Source organism: Camelus ferus, chromosome X (genome assembly GCF_009834535.1).
Source record: "Camelus ferus isolate YT-003-E chromosome X, BCGSAC_Cfer_1.0, whole genome shotgun sequence".
Classification (NCBI taxonomy): Eukaryota; Metazoa; Chordata; class Mammalia; order Artiodactyla; family Camelidae; genus Camelus; species Camelus ferus.
The window spans coordinates 20060365-20083096 of record NC_045732.1 but is presented as its reverse complement, the minus strand read 5'-3'; the positions used below and the strand labels follow the sequence as shown (position 1 = coordinate 20083096).

Here is a 22732-nt window from a genome sequence, read left to right as displayed (position 1 = left end):
CTAGAAATGCAGATCATTGTCATAAGGAACTAGAACCCATAAAGAGGAACCAATCAAAATTAGACCACTCAATTGCCAAGATAAAAACTGAGCTAAAGGCAGTAACTAGCAGACTAAATAATGCAGAATAACAAATAAGTCATCTGGCTAGAATAATAAATCACCTAATCAGAACAGCAGACATAAAGACAAATTAAAAAATGAAATCAACATGAGATCTGGGGTAATATAAAGCTTGCCAACCTACACCTAATAGGGATTCCAGAAGGAGAAATGGGGATCAAAAATGTATTTGAAGAAATTATAGCTAAAAACTTCCCAAACCTAAAGAAGGAAACATATCCAGGTACAGAGGGTCCCAAATGAGATGAACCCAAACAGACCCACACCAAGACATATAATTAAATGGCAAAAGTGAATGATAAGAGAGGATTCTAAAGGCAACAAGAGAAAAACGAGTCCATTACAAGGGACTCCCTCCATAAGGCTATCAGCTGATTTCTCTACAGTAAGGTTGCAGGTCAGAAGGGAAGGCATGATATATTCAAAGTCCTGAAAGGGAAAAACCTGAAACTTAGGATACTCTACCCAGCAAGATTATTAGAACAGAATGAGTAATAAAAGAATTTCTCAGACAAGCAAAACTAAAAGAATACAGCAATACTAAACCTATCCTAAAAGAAATACTGAAAGGTCTTCTCTTAATAAGAAAGAAGAAAGAATCTATAGGAAAGGGAAAATCACAATAGGAAAGACTAATATATAAAAGGATCGAGGATCTCTTAATCTAGTCCATACATCAAAAACCAAAAATGTTGTGAAAGCAGTTATAACTACAAGCAACAGCAATAGGATAAACATAAAGATGTAAAATAGAAAATCAAAATCACAAAATGGGGTTGATGAGTAAGAAAACATAGATCTTTTAGAATATGTTTGAGCTTACATGACTATCAGTCTAAAGCAAGTAGATATAGTTATGGTTTAAAACACTTGAAAACAATAGACTCACAAAACTCAAAAGAAAGGAATTCAAGCATAATATAAAAGAAAACCATCAAACCACAAAAGGAAAAGCAAAAAGAATAAAGGAACAAAGAAGAAATACAAAATCAACTGGAAAACAAGGTTTAAAATGGCAATAAATACCAATCTATCAATAATTACTTTGAATGTCAATTGACTAAATGCTGCAACCAAAAGACATAGAGTGTTCTTGGATTGGAAGAATTAATATTGTTAAAATGGCAATACTACCCAAAGCCATCTACAGATGTAATGTGATCCCTATCAAATTACCAAGGACATCTTTCACAGAACTAGAACAAATAATCCTAAAATTTATATGGAATCACAGAAGACCCTAAATTGCCAAAGCAATATTGAAGAAGAAGGATGAAGCTGGAGGAATAACCCTCCCAGACTTCAGACAATACTACAGAGCTACGGTAATCAACGGCATGGTATTGGTACAAAAACAGACATATGGATCAATGGTACAGAATAGAGAGCCCAGAAATAAACCCACAAACTTTTGGTCAATTAATCTTTGACAAAGGAGGCAAAAGTATACAAAAAAGTATACAAAATGGAGTAGACAGTCTCTTCAGCAAATGGTGTTGGGAAAACTAGACAGCTGCATGTAAATCAATGAAGTTAGAACACTCCCTCACACCATACACAAAAATAAACTCAAAATGGCTTAAAGACAAATATAAGACAAGATACTAAACTTCTTAGAAGAAAACATAGGCAAAACATTTTCTGACATAAATCTCAGCAATGTTCTCCTAGGGCAATCTACCCAGGCAATAGAAATAAAAGCAAAAATAAACAAATGGGACCTAATTAAAGTTACAAGCTTTTGCACAGCAAAGGAAACCATAAGCAAAGCAAAAGGACAACCCACAGAATGGGAAAAAATATTTTCAAAAGATGAGACTGACAAGGGCTTAATTTCCAGAATATATAAACAGATCCTACAACTTAATAACAAAAAAACAAACAACCCAATCCAAAAATGGACAGAAGACCTAAACAAGCAATTCTCCAATGAAGACATACAGATGGCCAATAGGCACATGAAAAAATGCTCAATATCTCTAATTATCAGACAAATGCAAATCAAAACGACAATGAAGTATCACCTTACACCAGTCAGAATGGCCGTCATTCCAAAGTCCACAAACTATAAATGTTGGAGAGGGTGTGGAGAAAAGGGAGCTCTCCTACACTGTGGTGGGAATGTGGTTTGGTTCAGCCCTTATGGGAAACAGTATGGAGATTCCTCTAAAAACTAAAAATAGACTTACCATATGATCCAGCAATCCCACTTCTGGGCATGTATCTGGAGGGAAATCTAATTTGAAGAGATACATGCACCCCAGTGTTCATAGCAGCACTATTGACAATAGCCAAGACATGGAAACAACCTAAATGTCCATCAACAGAGGACTGGATAAAGAAGCTGTGGTATATTTAGACAATAGAATACGACTCAGCCATAAAAAAGAATAAAATAATGCCATTTGCAGCAAGATGGATGGACCTGGAGAATGTCATTCTAAGTGAAGTAAGCCAGAAAGAGAAAGAAAAATACCATATGATATCCTTTATATGTGGAATCTTTAAAAAATGACACAAATGAACTTATTTACAAAACAGAAACAGACTCACAGACATAGAAAACAAACTCTGGTTACCATGGAAGAAGGGGGTGGGAAGGGATGAATTGGGAGTTTGAGATTTGCAGATACTAACTACTATATATAAAATAGATAAACGAGTTTATACTGTATAGCACAGGGAACTATATTCAATATCTTGTAGTAACTTACAGTGAAAAAGAATATGAAAATGAATATATGTATTTTCCTATGTGACTGAAGCACAGTGCTGTTCATCAGAAATTGACACAACATTGTAAACTGACTATACTTGAATAAATATTTTAAAAAGACAGAGTGTCAGAATGGATAATAAAATAAGAACCTATAATATGCTGCCTCTAAGAGACCCACTTTAGGGCAATAGACATGTATAGACTGAAAGTGAGGAGGTGAAAGGCGATATTTCATTCAAATGGAAATGACAAGAAAGTGGCAGTACCAATACTCATATCAAACAGAATAGACTAAAATAAAGGCCATAAAGACAAAGAAGGACACTAAATGATAAAACGATCAATACAGGAAGATGATATTATACTCATTAACATATGCACCCAATATAGGAGCACCTAAATACATAACACACATACTAACATATTTAAAAAATTGATGGCAATTCAATAAAAGGAGATTTCAACACCCCAGTGACATCAATGGACAGATCTTCCAGCCAGAAAATCAATAAGGCAACAGAGACTCTAAAGAACACAACAAAACAGTTAGAGTTAATTGATACCTACAGGACATTAGATCCAAAAAAACCACAATATATATTCTTTTCAAGGGTACACGGAACATTCTCTAGGATAGACCACGTATTAGGACACAAAACAAGCCTCAAAAAATGTAAGAGGATATAAATTATCTCAAGCATCTTCTCTGACCACAACAGAATGAAACTAGAAGTCAACCACAAAAAGAAAGAGAGAAAATAATGATTACCTGAACACTAAACAACATGCTACTAGAAAACCAATGGGTCAATGGTGAAATCAAAGAGGAAGTCAAAAAGTACTTCCAAACAAATGACAATGAAAATGCAACCATACAAAATCTATGGGGGGAGGGTATAGCTCAGTGGCAGAGTGCCAGCCTAGCATGTATGAGGTCCTGGGTTCAATCTCCAGTACCTCCAATAAGAAAAATAAATAAATAGATAAACCAAATTACCTCCCTCCCCTCCAAAAAAAGAAGTTATTTAAAAAAAAAAATCTATGGGATGCAGCAAAAGGAGTCCTAAGAGGGAAGTTCACAGTGATACAGGCCTTCCTCAAAAAAAAAAAAGAATCTCAACTAAAAAAATCTGACCTACCACCTGAAAGAATTAGAAAAATAACAAACAAAACCTAAATTCAGCAGAGGAAGGAAATAATAAAGATCAGAGAGGAAAATAAAACAGAGATTTAAAAAACAACAAAAAAATCAGTAAAACCAAGAGCTGTTTTTTGGAAAGGATAAAAAAAATAGATGAACCTGTAACCATACTCACCAAGAAGAAAAGAGGACCCAAATAAACAAAATAAGAAAGAGGAGGGAAAAACTACTGATATAACTGAGGAGAAATACAAAAAGAAAAATCATAAGAAAATACTTGTATACCAACAAAATGGACAGCCTAGAGGAAATGGACAAGTTTCTAGAAATATACAGCCTACCAAAATTGAATCAAGAAACAGATAAATATGAACAGACCAATTACTAGAAGTGAAATAGAATCTGTAATTTAAAAAAAACTCCCTGCAGACGAAAGTCTAGGACCAAATGGCTTCACTGCAGAATTCTACCAAATAGACAAAGAATTCATGATTATCCTTCTCAAACTATTCAAAAGGATTGAAGAGGAGGGAACACTCCTAAAGTCATTCTATGAAGCCACCATCACCCTCATACCAAAACTAGACAAATACACTACAAAAAAAGAAAGTTACAGGCTAATATCATTGATGAATATAGACGCAAAAATCCTCAAAAAAATTTAGCAAACTGAATCCAACAACACATAGAAAGGATCATACACTATGATTATGTTGGATTTATCCCAGGGTCACAAGGATGGTTCCACATATGCAAATCAATCAATGATACACCACATCAACAAGACAAAACCACATAATCATCTCAATAGATGTAGACAAAACATTTGATAAAACTCAACATCCATTCATGATTAAAAACTGTCACCATATTGGGTATAGAGGGAACATCTCTCAGCATCATAAAAGCCATTTACAACAAACCCATAGCCAATATAATACTCAGTGGTGAAAAGCTGAAAGCCTTCTCACTAAATTCTGGAACAAGAGAAGGATACCCACTCTCACCACTTCCATTAAACATAAGTTTTGGAAGTCCTAGCCACAGCAATCAGACAAGAAAAAGAAATAATAGGTACCCAAATTGGAAGGGAAGAGGTAAAATTAGCATTGTATACAGATGACATACTATATATAGAAAACCCTAAAGACTCCACACAAAAACTATTAAAACTAATAAATGAATTCAGCAAGGTAGCAGGATGCAAGATCAATGTATAGAAATCTGTTGCTTTTCTTTACATGAACAATGAAATAGCAGAAAAAAGAAAGTTTAAAAAATCCAATTTAAAATCACATCAAAAAATAAAATACCTAGGAATAAACCTAACCAAGGAAGTGAAAGACCTATACACTGAGAACTATAAAACAGTGATAAAGGAAACTGAAGATGATACAAAGAAATGGAAAGATATCCCATGCTCTTGGATTGGAAGACTCAATATTGTTAAACTGGCCATACTACCCAAAGCAATCTACAGATTTAATGGGATCCCTATCAGATAACCCATGACATTGTTCACAGAGCTAAAACAAATAGTCCTAAAATTTATATGAAATCATAAAAGACTCATAATTCCCAAGGCAATTCTGAGGAAAAAGAACAAAGCTGGAGGCATAACCCTCCCAGACTTCAGACAATACTACAGAGCTACAGTAATGAAAACAGTGTGGTACTGGCTCAAAAGCAGACATTAGATCAGTGGAACAGGATAGAGAGCCCAGAACTAAACCCACACACCTACAGTCAATTAATCTTCAACAAAGGAGGCAAGAATATACAATGAAAAAAAGGCGGTCTTTTCAGCAAATGGTGTCCGGAAAGCTGGACAGCCTCATGTAAACCAATAAAGTTAGAACACTCCCTCACGCCATACATAAAAATAAACTCAAAATGGCTTAAAGACTTAAATATAAGACATGATACCATAAAACTCCTAGAAGAGAACATAGGCAAAACATCCTCAGACATAAATCGTAGTAATGTTTTCTTAGATCACTCAGTCTCCCAAGGCAAAAGAAATAAAAGCAAAAGTAAATGAATGAGACCTAATCAAACTTGTAAGCTTTTTGCACAGCAAAGGAAACCAACAAAATGAAAAGACAACCTATGGACTGGGAGAAAAATGTGCAAATGATGTGATTGACAAAGGCTTAATTTCCAAAATATACAGACAGCTCATACAACTCAATACAAAAAAAAAAAAAAACAACAAAAACAAAAACAAAAAAAACCCAACCCAATCAAAAAATAGGCAGAAGACCTAAACAGACATTTATCAAAAGAAGGCACATATGAATGGCCAACAGGCACATGAAAAGATGCTCAACATCACTAATTATTAGAGAAATGCAAATCAAAACCACAATGAGGTATCACCTCACACTGGTCAAAATGGCCATCATTTAAAAAGTCTACAATATAATAAATGCTGCAGAGGGTGTGAAAAAAAAAAAGGGAACCTTCTTACACTGTTGGTGGGAATGTAAGTTGGTATAGCCAGTAGGTAATACAGTATGGAGGTTCCTTAAAAAACTAAAAATAGAGTTACAATATTATCCAGCAATCCCATTCCTGGGCATAAATCCAGAAAATTGAAAACTCTAACTTGAAAAGAATGCACCCCAATGTTCATAGCAGCACTATTTACAACAGCCAAGACATGGAAGCAACCTAAATGTCCATCGACAGATGACTGGATAAAGAAGTTGTGAGATATATATATAATAAAATGGGATATTAGCCATAAAAAAGAATGAAATAATGCCATTTGCAGCAACATGGATAGACTGAGAGATTATCATACAGAATGACTAAGTCAGAAAGAGAAAGCAAACATTATATGTCACATATATGTGGAATCTTAAAAAAAAAAAAAGACAAATCAACTTATTTCCAAAACAGAAACAGACACAGACATATAAAACAAACTTATGGTTACCGAAGGAAGAGGAATGAGGGATAAATTAGGAGTACAGGATTAACAGATACATACCACTATATATAAAACAGATAAACAACAAGGATTTACTGTACAGCACAGGGAACTGTATTCAATATCTTGTAGTAACCTATAATGGAAAAGCATCTGAAGCTGTACACCTGAAACTAATGCAATATTGTGAATCAACTATAGTTAAATAAAAAATTTTTTTGAAGTCTTCCTGATGAACAGCTGTGGAGGCAGTTTAGCAAAGACCACCTACGTGGGGATGAGGACTTTCCTCTGGTTGTGAATGGGAATCAACATTTGTCTAAAGAATCCCAAGCAAAGGATGATGAGAAATACTGCCACGTTTTCCTGACACAGACCAAGTCAGTAGTTTGGCCTGTCACTGGGCTTCCCTGTCTAATCAGACATGGACAGAAATCAGAAAGCTCAAGAGTGCTCAGGTACTGGTTTAGAGTGCAGCACACTGAATACAGCAAAGAGGAAAGAGGCCAGCATTAGGAAGGCCAGCAGAAACAAGCAGCAGGACCTAGAGAAGGTCCCAACAGCGAGGGCACAGCACTGTGTCAGTGCCCACACAGCCCATGGGAAAGATAGGGGTTTAGAGTACATTCTAATGTTACAAAACCAGACCCTACTGAAAGCATTAATTTCTTCTTTTCAGTCACTCAACAAACATTTATGGAGAACCCACTATATCACCAGCACAGAAGGGCACAGAGAGGGAAACCTGAATGTACTCTGTTGTCCGGCGGCAGACTTCTAGTAAATAGGCAGATTTATAGAGAGATCCTGATTTTTATCAATACAGTGATAGAGATGAAATGGGCACTGGAAACCATAGGGCCTTCAGAGAAAGGGCATGTGACGCCACCTGAGAGTGTCAGTGTAGTTAGTTCTGTTTCCTAACACAGGTAAAAGAGTAAGTAGTGTCTTATGAGTAGCCAAATATTCTATATTCTTTATTATCAATGTCCAAAGAATTAGAATGTGATCAAATGTAATTATAATCAAATAATAGAAAATCCAAGCAGTCTTGCTCTGATGAGTGAGGTGTGTTTGGACCTTCCAGAGTTATAGGTCAAGCAATGGTCAAGATCAGGGCCCTGGGGCCAAGTGTGTACCACTGATAGCTCAGCAGTGACTGAGCCTCCCTGATCCATTTAGGCATCTACACAAGAGGGATGCTATCAGTGCCTACTTTGTGCAATTGTCAAGATGATACACGTGAGAGCTTTTGCAAACCATCTTTGGTGTGTGGCAGTTGCTCAATAAATATTGGGCATCATAAATATTATTGATGTGCTGGATAATGGCAATTGTAAACAACAGAAGTCAGATTAAGGCATCTGCTACACAAATCTGCACCTTGGTCACATGAGCGGGGGTCATGAGATTTCAGGCCCTAGGCATCAGTGTGGGCTGGGTTTTGGCAGGCAGGGCAGCCTCTGGTGTGGCCAGTATGTTGGGCACGGTATGCTTTGGGGCTTGCTGAGACATCCAGAAACTAAATTGTGCTCCTGGTGTCTCACTGATTCTTGTTATGAAGTCAGGACCACTTCACCCCATAGAAATTTCTTGGCTTTTCCCAGAGGTAGCTTTATTCCTAAATCAGACAACTGTCATAATTGGAATTCCTTTACTTTCTCTAAGAGCCCAGGATTTGAAAGCCACCTGAGTATTGCGGCAGACAGGGCTTAGATGGCTGCAATGGTGTGCTGGTCACAGGTTCTCTTAAAAAAAAAAAGGTAATAAATAAATAAGGCCCTGATGTATAGCATTCAGCAATTTCTGTGGTATAAATACTCCCACCATGGCCTATTTCAAGTTACCAACAGTTTAAAAACTGGCTCACAAAATTCCTAAACACATAGCCATCCGTGCTCCTGAGGCACTGTGAGCCGGCTCCATCACCCCCTGGATGGCTGTGAGCATCTGTCCCCCACCACACCCTGGGGGGCTCTGGCATGTCTGTGCCGACTATCCACCACAGGACTGTCAGCAGATTTTACACCATTGTTCTAGATTTTTTTTTTTTTTTGCTCATGTTGTTTTGAAATGAGGCACACTGAGAAATATACTACTTTCTCCAAACATCTTGTACAACGACTATGAGATGGACCCACTGAAATATAGGTGTCCAACTTCATATTAATATGAAATGAAAGTTTAGTTCAGAACCATTCTGAAAATATTTAGTATACAAATGAGCTAGATTACCAAAAACTCACTTTTTTCCAGCCTTTTGCTCATCCTCCCACAGGGGAAAGAGAAATTGAAAATGCCAAGTTTGTTTATGTACTATTGTTTTTTCTGCCCCCAGAACACCGTAGCCGGAGTGATCGTCGGGAGCAAAGAGCTGCTGCCCCCCCTTCCGTAGCGGTTCCTCCACTGCCAGCCTACCCACCAACTCACAGCCAGAGGCGGCGCGAAGTTAAGGACCGGCACTTCTTAACGGTGAGAGTGGTGGCCAGGCGGCAGCCCTGTACCTGCTGAGCGGGAAGTATGAGTGGGTCTTGGGTCAGTTTCCCTCCTCCTACTGAAGGAGCCTGAAAGAGCTGATCATGGGCATTTGAAAACTGAATGTTTTACCCTGTCATTACTGAAAAGAATGCCTCTTATTTTGGAATAGAGTGGGGATATAGTTTTTTTTTAGTTAATTGGCTACACAATGCAGTAAAGCAATAATAGTTAAGGACTCTGAAATCAAAGAAATTAGGAATGTGGGATTAACAGATATAGACCAGTATATATAAAAGAGAAACAACAAGGATTTACTGTATAGCACAGGGAACTGTATATAATACTTTGTAATAATCTATAATGGAAAAAAACCTGAAAAAAAATCTATAACTGAATCACTTTGCTGTATACCTGAAACTAACATAATATTGTAAGTCAACTATACTTCATTAAAAAAATAAAATAGAATCAGGGGGAAAATTGCTTTAAATCCTAGTTCTTATATATATGAGCTGAAAGATTTAGTGCAGGTTACTTACCATCTTTGCCCTCAGTTTCCTCATCTGTAATATGGGGATATTAATAGTATCCAGCTTATAGGGTTTGAGGGTTAAATGAGATAAGGTGTGGAAAAAACTTAGCACAGTTCCTGGCATTCAGTAACACCTCAATAAATGTTAACTGCTGCAACCACTACTGTTGTTACTAGTCATGTGATAGTGTGGCTGACTCGGTCAGATGAACGGAGAAAGAACTTACATGATGTGAAAAAATACCACCTGAAAATGAATCATCTCATAATTTCATGCTTCCCATTCTATAAGGGAGGCTAGTTCTTCTGGGTAACCAATTACCACTGGAAATGTCAACCTTGCCTGGGTGGGTGTGGCTGTGACTCAGCTCAAGCCTGCAAGGATGGATCAGTGATGAAGCTGAGCCCAGCTCAGAATACCTGGAAACACCATCACGCCAAGTGTGCCTTCTGAGGCCTCAGTGGTAAGGCCCATCACCCTAGGTGAGCACTTTGTGCCTCAGGGCAGGGCATGACTGAGGCGAGGGACTGTGGTTTCTGTGACCAAATCGGCCCCTACAGCCTGCCTGACGAGCTGGGTCCCTGCTCCCTTGTCATGCCAGTTGGAGTCCCAAAGTCTAACAAGTTACAATAGTGTGGGTACAAGTTGAGGTTTTTATTTGAAATTAAGGTTGTATGTATAGTTATAAACCCTATACCCTTATGGCCTTTACAGTATGAAACAGATACAAAATATTTGGGTCACATGATGCCAAACACCCAGCTGAGAACAAAGTTCATCTTAATGACTCTCCTGATATAACATCTGACAAAACAGTGAGACTGATCAGTACATAGACATTTTTCCTACTTGTGGCTGGATAGTAGGCTTCACGTCCCTCAGGTTCATCAAGCATCTACTAAGCGTCATGCCACACTCACACACCGCTGCAGTGCAGCCCAGGGATAAGGACGAGGCTCTGAGGGCTTTCTAGGTCTTTATATAGAGCAGTTACACATGCTAGTGATTTGTCATAAAAGCCTCTGCTCAACAAAAGTCCTCATTAAGCTCAAATCTGCTTGCTGAAGCATTTGTTTTTAATGAGGTATTTTCTGCATAAAAATGCTAAAAATATTTTTCCCATTCATTATAACATGTTTTGTGGCTCATTAAGTTGGTTTTCTTGGTGGGGGGATGTGGGAGAGAAGAATGTTGAGCATTTACGGAAATGACATAAAAATATTACCCTTTGTCTTAATCTGCATAATTTTAATAATGTCTAAATATCAAAGTAAGACTGTACGAAAAAGCTTAAAATAATGAATAGCAATGAGGGTGCTTCATTGACTCAACAAACATTAATAAGAGATCATACTTAACATAAACCAGAAAATTTACCCATCTCAATGATAATACTTAGTATTTCTAAGTAATTTGAGGAAATTTTAACTGTTTCATTTGAGTTTGGGTCACCAAGTTCATTGGAAAATTTTCCATTCAAGTTGCATCCCTCAGACGTGGAGCTGACTCAGACTAGAACACAATTCTATACACGAAGCTTACAAGGTCTGTACACTGCTGCAAGAGAAGAGCCGTAAGGATAGGGATAGGGAGATTGTAGCCAAATTGCTAGACAGACATTTTCATAGGCAGCAACTCTTCTTTCATCTGTGAGACTTTAGTTAAGCCATTTTTTCCCCTTTAAAAAAAAAGCATTCATAATGAGATTCTGATATAAGGGGATCGTCCACAGTTCTGCAAGCTGTTATACTGTACTTTGGTCATTAAAGGCACAGACTGTGAAGCCAAACTGACTGGAATTGAAAACCAGCTCCACCATTTATACTAGCTGTGTGACCCTTGATGAGTTGATAATTTCGGTGCTTCAGGGATAATAAGAGATAGTACCCCGTAAGTCTGAAACAGGGACTGAATGTGTTAATACATGTAAATGGTACTTGATGCATAATAGGCAACTAATATCTACTAGACATCATCTTCATCATCATTACTATTAGGTAATCAAGTCCCTGATGTATCACTGATACAGTGGTTAAGATCATGCTTCTAACTAGGTTTAAATCCCAGCTCTGTCAGCTGAAATTCAAGAAGTATCTCCTAATTAAAGCCCATTTAGAAGTCCTCCTTCATCAAGGGTAGCAAAGAAGGTGATTTCAGGCCCAGATGGTTTCCTGAAGAATTCCATTCAACTTTCAAAGTCCAGATAATCTCAATGCTCTATAAATAGTTTCAGCACATCAAAAATTAAGAACTTCTCTATTTCTTATATAAACATTTCCTGAAGGTTTGATACCTAAACCTGATAAAAGATAGGAAGGAAGGCAGGAAGGACCAATATAATGACCAATATTAGTTCATTAGTACTGATGCAAAACTACTAAATTAAATGTTAACAAACAGAATACAATATCATATACCATGACTAAATGGGATTTATTCCAGAAATGTAAGGGTGGTTCAATATTAGGAAATCTATGAATATCATATACTATATTAATATATCTAAGGGGTAAAACTTCATATGATTATCTCCAAAGATGCTGGAAAGGCCTGTTTAAAAAGACGAGAAAATAAGAATTGAGTGGTACTTCATTAACAGGATAAAATATATGCCTTAGTCCTAAGGCAAGTATCTTACCTAATGGGGAAACATTAGAGGCATTTCCATTAAAATCAGGAATAAGGCAAGGATACTCACTATCTCTGCTACTAATTAGCATTATATTAGAGGAATTAATCAATGCAGTTAAACAAAATTAATCAATTACACACATAAGCATTGGTAAAGAATAAGTAAACCTATATCTAGTTGCACATGATATGACACTATACTAGGAAAATCCTAGATAATCAATGATAAAATTAATTGAGACAATAAAAGAATTCAGTAAAGTAGCAGGATATAAACACACAAAACTCAATATCCTTCATTTACATGACAATCAGAAGACTTAGTGGTATAAAATAACTCCATATACTGCAATACCAATGAAGATTAAATACTTAGGAATTAATTTATCACAAATGTGCAAAACCTATATGAGAAAACCTTTAAAGCATTCCTAAAAGACACAAAATTAGACTTTCTCAAATGGGAGGACATCCCCTGTTCTTAGAAATAATGATTTAGCACTATACACAAGTCAGTTCTAATTTATAAATTTAACACTATCCCAATAAAAATTACCAATAAGCTTTTTAAAAAATAGACTTAGACCCATTGATACTAAAGCCCTTATGGAGAAATAAGCATTCACAAATAACCAGGGGGAAATCAGGCTAAGATGGCAGAGTAGAAAGACCCTGGGCTCACCTCCACTTATGAGCACACCAGAACCACAACTATCTGCACAACATGGAAAAGACCGAAACCTACCAAAAAAATCTTCAACAATTAAACACATAAAAAAGGAATGACAATGAGATGGGTAGGAGGGGCAGATTTGCAATATAATCAAGTCTCATATCCCAAAGTGGGTGACCCACTAACTGGAGAATAATTATAGTGCAGAGGTTCTGCCACAGGAATGAGAGTTCTGAGCCTCACTTCAGACTCCCCAGCTTGGGGATCCTTCACCAGGAAGACAAGCCACCAGATCATTTGGCTTTGAAGGCCAGCAGTGCTCAATTTTGGGAGCTCCATAGGACTATGGGGAAATAGAAACTTCACTCTTAAAGGGTGCACACAAAAATCTCACACACACCAGGATCCAGGGCAAAAGCAATAATTTGATAGAAGTCTGGGCCGGACATACCTGCTGGTCTTGGAGAATCTCCTGGAGAGGTGGGGGGCGGCTATGGCTTACTTTGTGGACATAGACACTGGCAGCAGCCATATTTGGGAGCTCATGCTACCGCATGGAAACCAGTTCTGGTAGGTGCCATTAGCACATTAGCACCAAGACCTGGACCCACCCAACAGCCTGTAGGCACCAGTGCTGGGATGCCTCAGGGCAAATTACTAACTGAGTGGGGACAAAGCCCCACTCATCAACAGACAGGCTGCCTAAAGAATTCCTGAGCCCACAGCTGCTTCAAGACACACCTCTGTACATGGTCCTGCCCACCAGTGGGCAGGCAACAGCCCTGCCCTCTAGGAAGCCTGTGCTAGTCTTTAGACAGCCTCACCCACCAGGGAGCAAACACCAGATGCAAGAAAACCACAGCCTATGGACCCAGCCAGCCTATGGCAGGTCAGACCCTACTCTGGGACCAGACGGGTCCCAGCCCTGCCCACTAGCAGGCCAACACAAGCTTTGGGACACCCTAAACCCTATACCCAACTGTGTCCAGAACTGCCCCCCGCCACCAGTAATCTAACACCAGCTCTGGGATCCATGGGCCCTGCAACCAGACTCCAGGACCTAGATCTATCTGCCAGTAGTCCAGCACTAACCCTTGGACCCAGCTTCACCCACCAGTTTGGGGGGGGGGGCAACAGCCCTGGAGTCTTCTGGACCTTGACTCCACCCACAAGTGAGCTAGCATTAGCCCTGGGGCCCCCTGGGGTTCTTCAGTCAGCCGCTTCATGATCAGACCCCACTAACTAGTAGCCAGCAGCATCCACACAAGGCAGAGCCTGGCAACCAACCAAGACAAGGGCCAACCAAGCCTGCCAGACCCCTCCCCCACCACATACTCAGCCCACCACAACAGAAAGACCCACACAGCCCTCTTAGGGGGAACCCACAGAGCATATAGCTTGGGTGATGAGAGGGGAGTGAGCTGCAGGGAGGCATAGGACGTCTCCTACAGAGGGCCACTTCTCCAACGTTGAGAAACATAACTAACCTACTACATACATAAAACTATCAATAGCAACTCAGACAAAATGAGGTGACAGAGGAAAATGTTCCAAAGGAACAGGATAAAACCGCAGAAGAAATAAGTAATGTGAAGATAGGCAATCTACCTGAGAAAAAGTTCAGAGTAATGATCATAATGATGATGAAAGAACTCAGGAGAAGAATGGATGCACAGAATGAAAAGTTAGAAGTTTTCAACAAAGATTTAGAAAATACAAAGAACATGAAAGAGACGGAGAAGATGGCGGAGTAGAAGGACGCTCGCAGGTCACCCTCTCCCACAAATACACCAAGACCCACATCTACAGACCCACTCAGCCAACCAGAGCACCTGCGGAACTCTGAGAGAACATCGCCCTCTTCAAATGATAAAGACACCAAAAATCTGGTAGGAGAAAAGGAAAAAAGAAAGAACAAAAGGCAAAGCAGCACAGGACGGGTCCCGCGGGGAGGGAGCCGCAAAAGAGGACTGGCGCTCGCTCGCTGGGTCTCCCCTCTCCAACTGAGAGGCCAGCGGGACTGAGCGGGAGCCTCCGAGGCTCGGATCTGTACAGAGCAGCCCTTGACTAACAGAACTAAGTTAAACGGGCACAGAGCGTCCCCCCGACACCCAGCCTGAGACGCGGGCCTGCAGCGGCGGGAAGGGCCAGGCTGCACAAGCCGGGCGGAGGACTGGAGGGGCTGCACGGAGGCAGCCCCAGGGGAACGCAAGGGGCTGCGCGCCGTGGCTGTGGGTGCACAGGGCAGAACAACCTGGGCCCTCCATAAAACAGCAAGGTTGAGGTGCTCTCGGGGGAAGGGTGCACACCCCCATCTCTGAAAACCCGCGGAAAGTTTTCGGGGGAAGAGAGGCGGGGCGCAGGCACAGCCGCCATATCCTCCCCGCTGAGCACCCAGGCGGGGGCGGGAGCGAAACCTGCATCCGGACCGAAGGGCTTAGCAGCCTCAAAGGCCAGACTGAGACTGGCCTGCAGCCCGGGGCAGATAGGATCCTTCCATTCTGGTCCCTCAGAGAACTTGCTCCACAAAGACAAACAAGGAGCTGTGTTTTTGCTCGGAGCAGGGACAGGGCTGTCCCTCGGTCTTCCCCGAGCCCACCTGCGGAGCGCCGACCAGAGCGGAGCGCACAGCCGCACAGAGCAGCGGAGCTACCCGCGGCGGCGGCGCAGGTAGAGCAAGAGCGGCCCCCCGCCTTTCGGGCAGGAACACAGCCCCTGACCGAGGTGCTGGGAGGGGGCACGACCCGCCCTCCTACCCGGCCAGTCTGCAACATCTGACTGCGGCATCCGGAGGGGCAGCGACCCGCCCGCCCACAGCAGAGGAGAGCTGCACCTGACCCAGTGTTAGGAGGAGGCGCGATCCGCTTGCCGACAGGTGCTGGGAGCAGCACAGAAGAGGACGCCAGCGGAGGGCCTCTGAAAACAGCAAGCTGAGCTTCCAAAACAGGACTAAGACAGAAAGACTTCACATTAAAAGCACACAGACTCCAGGAGAACACCGACAAACCACCCCCCCCTTTTTTTTTAAATCTGTTTTTACCTGTTCTATTTTCTATTACTCTCTTAATCTTTACTTCTTAATTCATTTCTATTTCTCTTGGGTTTTGATGTCCTGCTATTGATTAGACACAGGTTTCAAATACATCTATTCATCTCCCCACCCCCTTTTTTTTGTAAAGGTTTTAAAAGGACGTCTCAACCCGATTAATACTCTGCTTCAATTCACTCTTCTATTATTCATTATACACTGTTTTCAAACCCTCTTTCTCCCTTCTTTTAAAATTCTTTCTCTCTCTCTCTTATTTTTTTTTTCTTTTTTTCCTAAGTTCTATTCCTAAATAGGCATCAGATAGATAAAATCCTTAAGGACCAAAATAAACAACTGATACTCCATAAACCACAGTGCCAAAGAGGTATGAGCAAGATGAAGAAGCAGAAAAACCTTTCCCAATTAAAAGAACAAGAGAAATCCCCTGAAAGAAAGATCAACGAAATAGACATCGATAGCCTACTAGATCAAGATTTCAAAAAAGGAGTGATGGAATTGCTGAAGGAATTAAAAGAGGTAGTGTTTAGAGATATAAAATATGTCAAAAATGAAATTGAAGCTATAAAGAAGAGCCAAGTAGAATGGGTAAACTCATTGACAGAGATGAGGAATGATCTAATAGCTGTGCAAAGCCGACTAGATAATGCAGAGGAACGAATGAGTGATCTAGAAGACAGGGCAATAGAAAGCACCCATTCAGAAGAACTACAAGAGAAGCAAATAAAAAATAATGAAAATAGCATAAGGGACCTATGGGATAATATAAAGCGTCCCAATCTTCACATAATAGGGGTCCCAGAAGAAGAAAGATCAAAGGGGATTGAAAAGGTTTTTGAAGAAATCATGACTGAAAACTTCCCAAACTTAAAGAAGGAATCAGATATCCAAGTACAGGAAGCTCAGAGGGTCCCAAACAGGAAGAACCCAAATAGACCCACACCAAGACATATCATAATCAAGATGGCCAGAGTCAAGGATAAAGAAATGATTCTAAAGGCAGCAAGAGAAAAGCAAAGAGTAAGTTACAAGGGAACCCTCATAAGGCTCTCAGCTGATTTCTCTACACAAACACTACAGGCCAGAAGGGAGTGGCAAGATATATTCAAAGCCCTGAATGAAAAAAAGATGCAGCCTAGGATCCTTTATCCAGCAAGGCTATCCTTGAGGATAGAAGGAGAAATAAAGAGTTTCACAGACCAAAAAAAGCTGCAGGAGTTTAGCAACACTAAACCCATGCTAAAAGAAATACTGAAAGGGCTATTCTAAATAGAAAAGCAGCAGGATGCTACAGAAATGAGAAACTCACAACTGGAAAGGTGATAACTCATGAATTACAAATAAAGTAAACATGAAATTATAAAAGAAGACATACAAATCACTGAGAGTGGGAGAGGGAGGCAGGGAAATATAGAATATTTTTTTCTTTCTTTTTTAAATTTTTTTAACAGTAGGATGGGTTTGAGATCATGTTACTATCAGTTTAATAAAAACAGTTATAGTAATGGGTTGATAGATTTACAAAAAAGGGTAACCACAAGCCAAAAATTTACAAAGGAGTCACAAAAATTAAATAAAATCCATGATAATACAAAGGAAAATTACCAAACCACAAAAGGAAGAAGAAAGGAACAAAGAGGATATACCAATTCAACTGCAAAGATAAGTTCAAAATGGCAATAAACACACATCTATCATTAATTACTGTAAATGTTAATGGACTAAATGCTCCAGTCAAAAGACACAGAGTGGCAGACTGGATAATAAAGCAAGAACCTTCAATAGGCTGCATACAAGAGACCCACTTTAGGGAGAAGGACACATATAGATTGAGAGTGAAAGGATGGAAAAGGATATTCCATGCAAATGGAAAAGCCAAAAAAGCAGGTGTTGCAGTACTGATTTCAGACAAAATAGACTTTAAAACAAAGGCCATAAAGAAAGATAAAGAAGGACATTTTATAATGATTAAAGGAGTGATACAAGATGAGGATATTACACTCGTTAATATATATGCACCCAATATAGGAGCACCTAAGTACATACAAGAATTACTAACAGAGATAAAGGGGGATATTGATGGGAATACAATCATAGTTGGAGATTTTAACACTGCATTAACATCACTAGACAGATCTTCCAGACAGAAAATAAACAAGGCAACAGAGAAATTAAATACTACAATAGAAAAACTAGATTTGGTGGATATTTTCAGAGCATTACACCCCCCAAAAATAGGATATACATTCTTTTCAAGTGCACATGGAACATTTTCCAGGATCGATCATGTACTTGGGCACAAAAGAAACCTCAACAATTTTAAGAAGATAGAAATTATCTCAAGCATCTTTACTGACCACAATGCCATGAAACTGGAAATCAACAACAGAGAAACAAAGGAGAAAAAAAGGAAAGCATGGAGATTAAACAATATGTTATTGAGAAAAACAATGGATCAATGAGGAAATCAAAGCTGAAATTAAAAAATACCTTGAGACAAATGATAATGAAAGCACAACCACTCAAAACCTATGGGACACAGCAAAGGCAGTGCTAAGAGGGAAGTTTATAGTGATACAGGCCTTCCTCAAAAAAGAAGAACAATCTCAAATAAACAATTTAACCCACCACCTGAATGAATTAGAAAAAGAAGAACAAAAAGCCCCAAAAAGCAGCAGAAGGAAGGAAATAATAAAAGATCAGAGGGGAATTAAATACAATAGAGATTAACAAGACCATAGAAAAAATCAACCAAACCAAAAGCTGGTTTTTTGAAAAAGTAAATAAAATCGACAAACCTCTGGCCAAACTCACAAAGAAGAAAAAAGAGAGAGCACAAATTAGCAAAATAAGAAAGGAAAATGGAGAAATTACAACAAACAAAATAGAAATACAGAATATCATACGAGAATATTATGAAAAACTATATGGAACCAAACTGGATAACCTAGAGGAGATGGACAAGTTTCTGGAAACATACTGTCCACCAAAACTGAATCAAGAAGAATCTGAACACTTGAACAATCCGATCACTAGAAAGGAAATAGAAATAGCAATTAAAAACCTCCCTACAAATAAAAGTCCAGGACCGGACGGCTTCACCGGGGAATTCTACCAAACATACAAAGAAGAACTCATACCGGTTTTCTCAAACTCTTCCAGACAATTGAAAAGGAGGGAATACTCCCAAACTCATTCTATGAAGCCACCATCACCCTGATACCAAAACCAGGCAAAGACACTACAAAAAAAGAGAATTATAGGCCAATATCACTGATGAACATAGACGCCAAAATCCTCACCAAAATTTTAGCAAATAGAATCCAACAGCACATAAAAAATATTATACATCATGACCAAGTGGGGTTCATCCCAGGGACACAAGGCTGGTTCAACATACGCAAATCAATCAATGTAATACATCACATCAACAAGAGAAAGGACAAAAACCACATGATCATCTCAATCGATGCAGAAAAAGCATTTGATAAAATTCAACACCCATTTATGATAAAAACTCTCGCCAAAGTAGGTATAGAGGGAACATATCTCAACATAATAAAAGCTATATATGACAAACCTACAGCCAGCATAGTACTCAACGGTGAAAAACTCAAAAGCTTCCCACTAAAATCTGGGACAAGACAAGGATGCCCACTATCACCACTCCTATTCAACATAGTCCTGGAAGCCCTAGCCACAGCAGTCAGGCAAGAGAAAGAAATAAAAGGGATCCAAATTGGAAAAGAAGAGGTAAAAGTGTCATTATATGCTGATGACATGTTACTATATATAGAAAACCCTAAAAGGTCCACACAAAAGCTACTAGAGCTGATTGAAGAATTCAGCAAGGTAGCAGGTTACAAAATTAACGTTCAAAAATCATTTGCATTTCTTTACACTAACGATAAATCAACAGAAAAAGAAAGTAAAGAAACAATCCCCTTTAAAATAGCACCCAAAGTAATAAAATGTCTGGGAATAAATCTAACCAAGGAGGTGAAAGAATTATACACAGAAAACTATAAACCATTGATGAAGGAAATTAAAGAAGACTTTAAAAAATGGAAAGATATTCCATGCTCTTGGATTGGAAGAATCAATATTGTTAAAATGGTCACACTGCCCAAGGCAATCTACAGATTTAATGCAATCCCTATCCAATTACCCAGGACATATTTCACAGAACTAGAACAAATCATAATAAAATTTATATGGAACCATCAAAGACCTAGAATTGCCAAAGCATTACTGAAGAGAAAGAAAGAGGCTGGAGAAATAACTCTCCCAGACTTCAGACAATACTATAGAGCTACAGTCATCAAGACAGCATGGTATTGGTACCAAAACAGACATATAGACCAATGGAACAGAATTGAGAGCCCAGAAATGAACCCACAAACTTTTGGTCAACTCATCTTCGACAAAGGAGGCAAGAATATACAATTGAATAAAGACAGTCTCTTCAGCAAATGGTGTTGGGAAAACTGGACAGCAGCATGTAAAACAATGAAGCTAGAACACTCCCTTACACCATATACAAAAATGAACTCAAAATGGATTAAAGACTTAAACGTAAGACAAGATACAATAAACCTCCTAGAGGAAAACATAGGCAAAACATTATCTGACATACATCTCAAAAATTTTCTCCTAGAAGAAATAAAAGCAAGAATAAACAAATGGGACCTAATGAAACTTACAAGCTTCTGCACAGCAAAGGAAATCAGAAGTAAAACAAGAAGAAAACCTAGGGAATGGGAGAAAATTTTTGCAAGTGAAACCGACAAAGGCTTGATCTCCAGAATATATAAGCAGCTCATATGACTCAATAAGAAAAAAATAAACAACCCAATCCAAAAATGGGCAGAAGACCTAAACAAGCAATTCTCCAAGGAAGACATACAAATGATCAAAAAGCACATGAAAAAATGCTTAATATCACTAATTCTCAGAGAAATGCAAATCAAAACTACAATGAGGTATCACCTCACACCAGTCAGAATGGCCGTCATTCAAAAATCCACAAATGACAAATGCTGGAGAGGCTGTGGAGAAAGGGGAACCCTCCTACAGTGCTGGTGGGAATGCAGTTTGGTGCAGCCACTATGGAAAACAGTGTGGAGGTTCCTCAAAAGACTAGGAATAGACTTACCATATGACCCAGGAATCCCACTCCTGGGCTTGTATCCAGAAGGAAATCTACTTCAGGATGACACCTGCACCCCAATGTTCATAGCAGCACTATTTACAATAGTCAAAACATGGAAACAGCCTAAATGTCCATCAACAGGTGACTGGATAAAGAAGAGGTGGTATATTTATACAATGGAATACTACTCAGCCATAAAAACCGACAACATAATGCCATTTGCAGCAACATGGATGCTCCTGGAGAATATCATTCTAAGTGAAGTAAGCCAGAAAGAGAAAGAAAAATACCATATGAGATCGCTCATATGTGGAATCTAAAAAACAAAAACAAAAACAAACAAACAAAAGCAAAGCGTAAATAAAGGACAGAAATAGACTCACAGACAGAGAATACAGACTTGTGGTTACCAGGGGGGTGGAGGGTGGGAAGGGATAGCCTGGGATTTCAAAATTGTAGAATAGATAAACAAGATTACACTGTATAGCACAGGGAAATATACACAAAATGTTATGATAACTCACAGAGAAAAAAATGTGACAATGAGTGTGTATATGTCCATGAATGACTGAAAAATTGTGCTGAACACTGGAAAAAAAAAAGAAAAAAAGAAAATACAAAGAACAACCAAACAGAGATGAGGAATGCAATAACCGAAATGAAAAATACACTGGAAGGAATCAATAGTAAACTAATAGATACAGAGGAAAGGATCAGTGAGCTGGAAATCAGTGCCACTGAACAGAAAAAAAAAAAAAAAAGAATGAAAAGAAATGAGGACAATTAAAGAGACCTCTGGGACAGTATCAAGTGCACTAATATCTGTATTACAGGGTTCCCAGAAGGAGAAGAGAGAGAAAGAGCCTGAGAAAATACTTAAAAGGTATAATAGCTTAAAACTTTTCTAATCTAGAAAAGGAAACATTCACCAAAGTCCAGGAAGTGCAGAGAGTCCCATATGGGATGAACCCAAAGAGGAACACGCCAAGACACACTGTAATTAAAATGACAAAAATTAAAGATAAGGAGAGAATACTAAAAGCAGCAAAGGAAAACCAACAAATAACATACAATGGAATTCCCATAAGGTTATCAGCTGATTTTTCAGCAGAAGCTCGAAGGCCAGAAGGGAGTGTCACGAAATAGTCAAAGTGATAAAAGGGAAAAATCTACAAATAAGAATACTCTATTCAGCAAGGCTCTCCTTCATATTTGATGGAGGGATCAAAAGCTTTATAGACAAGCAAAAGCTAAAAGAATTCAACATCACTCAACCAGCTTTACAACAAATGTTAAAGGAA

General features: G+C 38.9%; 1 protein-coding gene across 3 annotated transcripts in view; it reads left to right on the top strand.

The window, feature by feature from the left end:
- NHS (NHS actin remodeling regulator) overlaps positions 1-22732 on the top strand; it is a 339250-nt gene that overhangs the window by 278644 nt on the left and 37874 nt on the right. For all 3 annotated transcript variants that reach the window (XM_032475419.1, XM_032475418.1, XM_032475420.1), the window contains exon 3: positions 9257-9390. In XM_032475419.1, coding sequence (XP_032331310.1) covers positions 9257-9390 — 134 coding nt within the window. The remainder of the gene's footprint in view (positions 1-9256; positions 9391-22732) is intronic.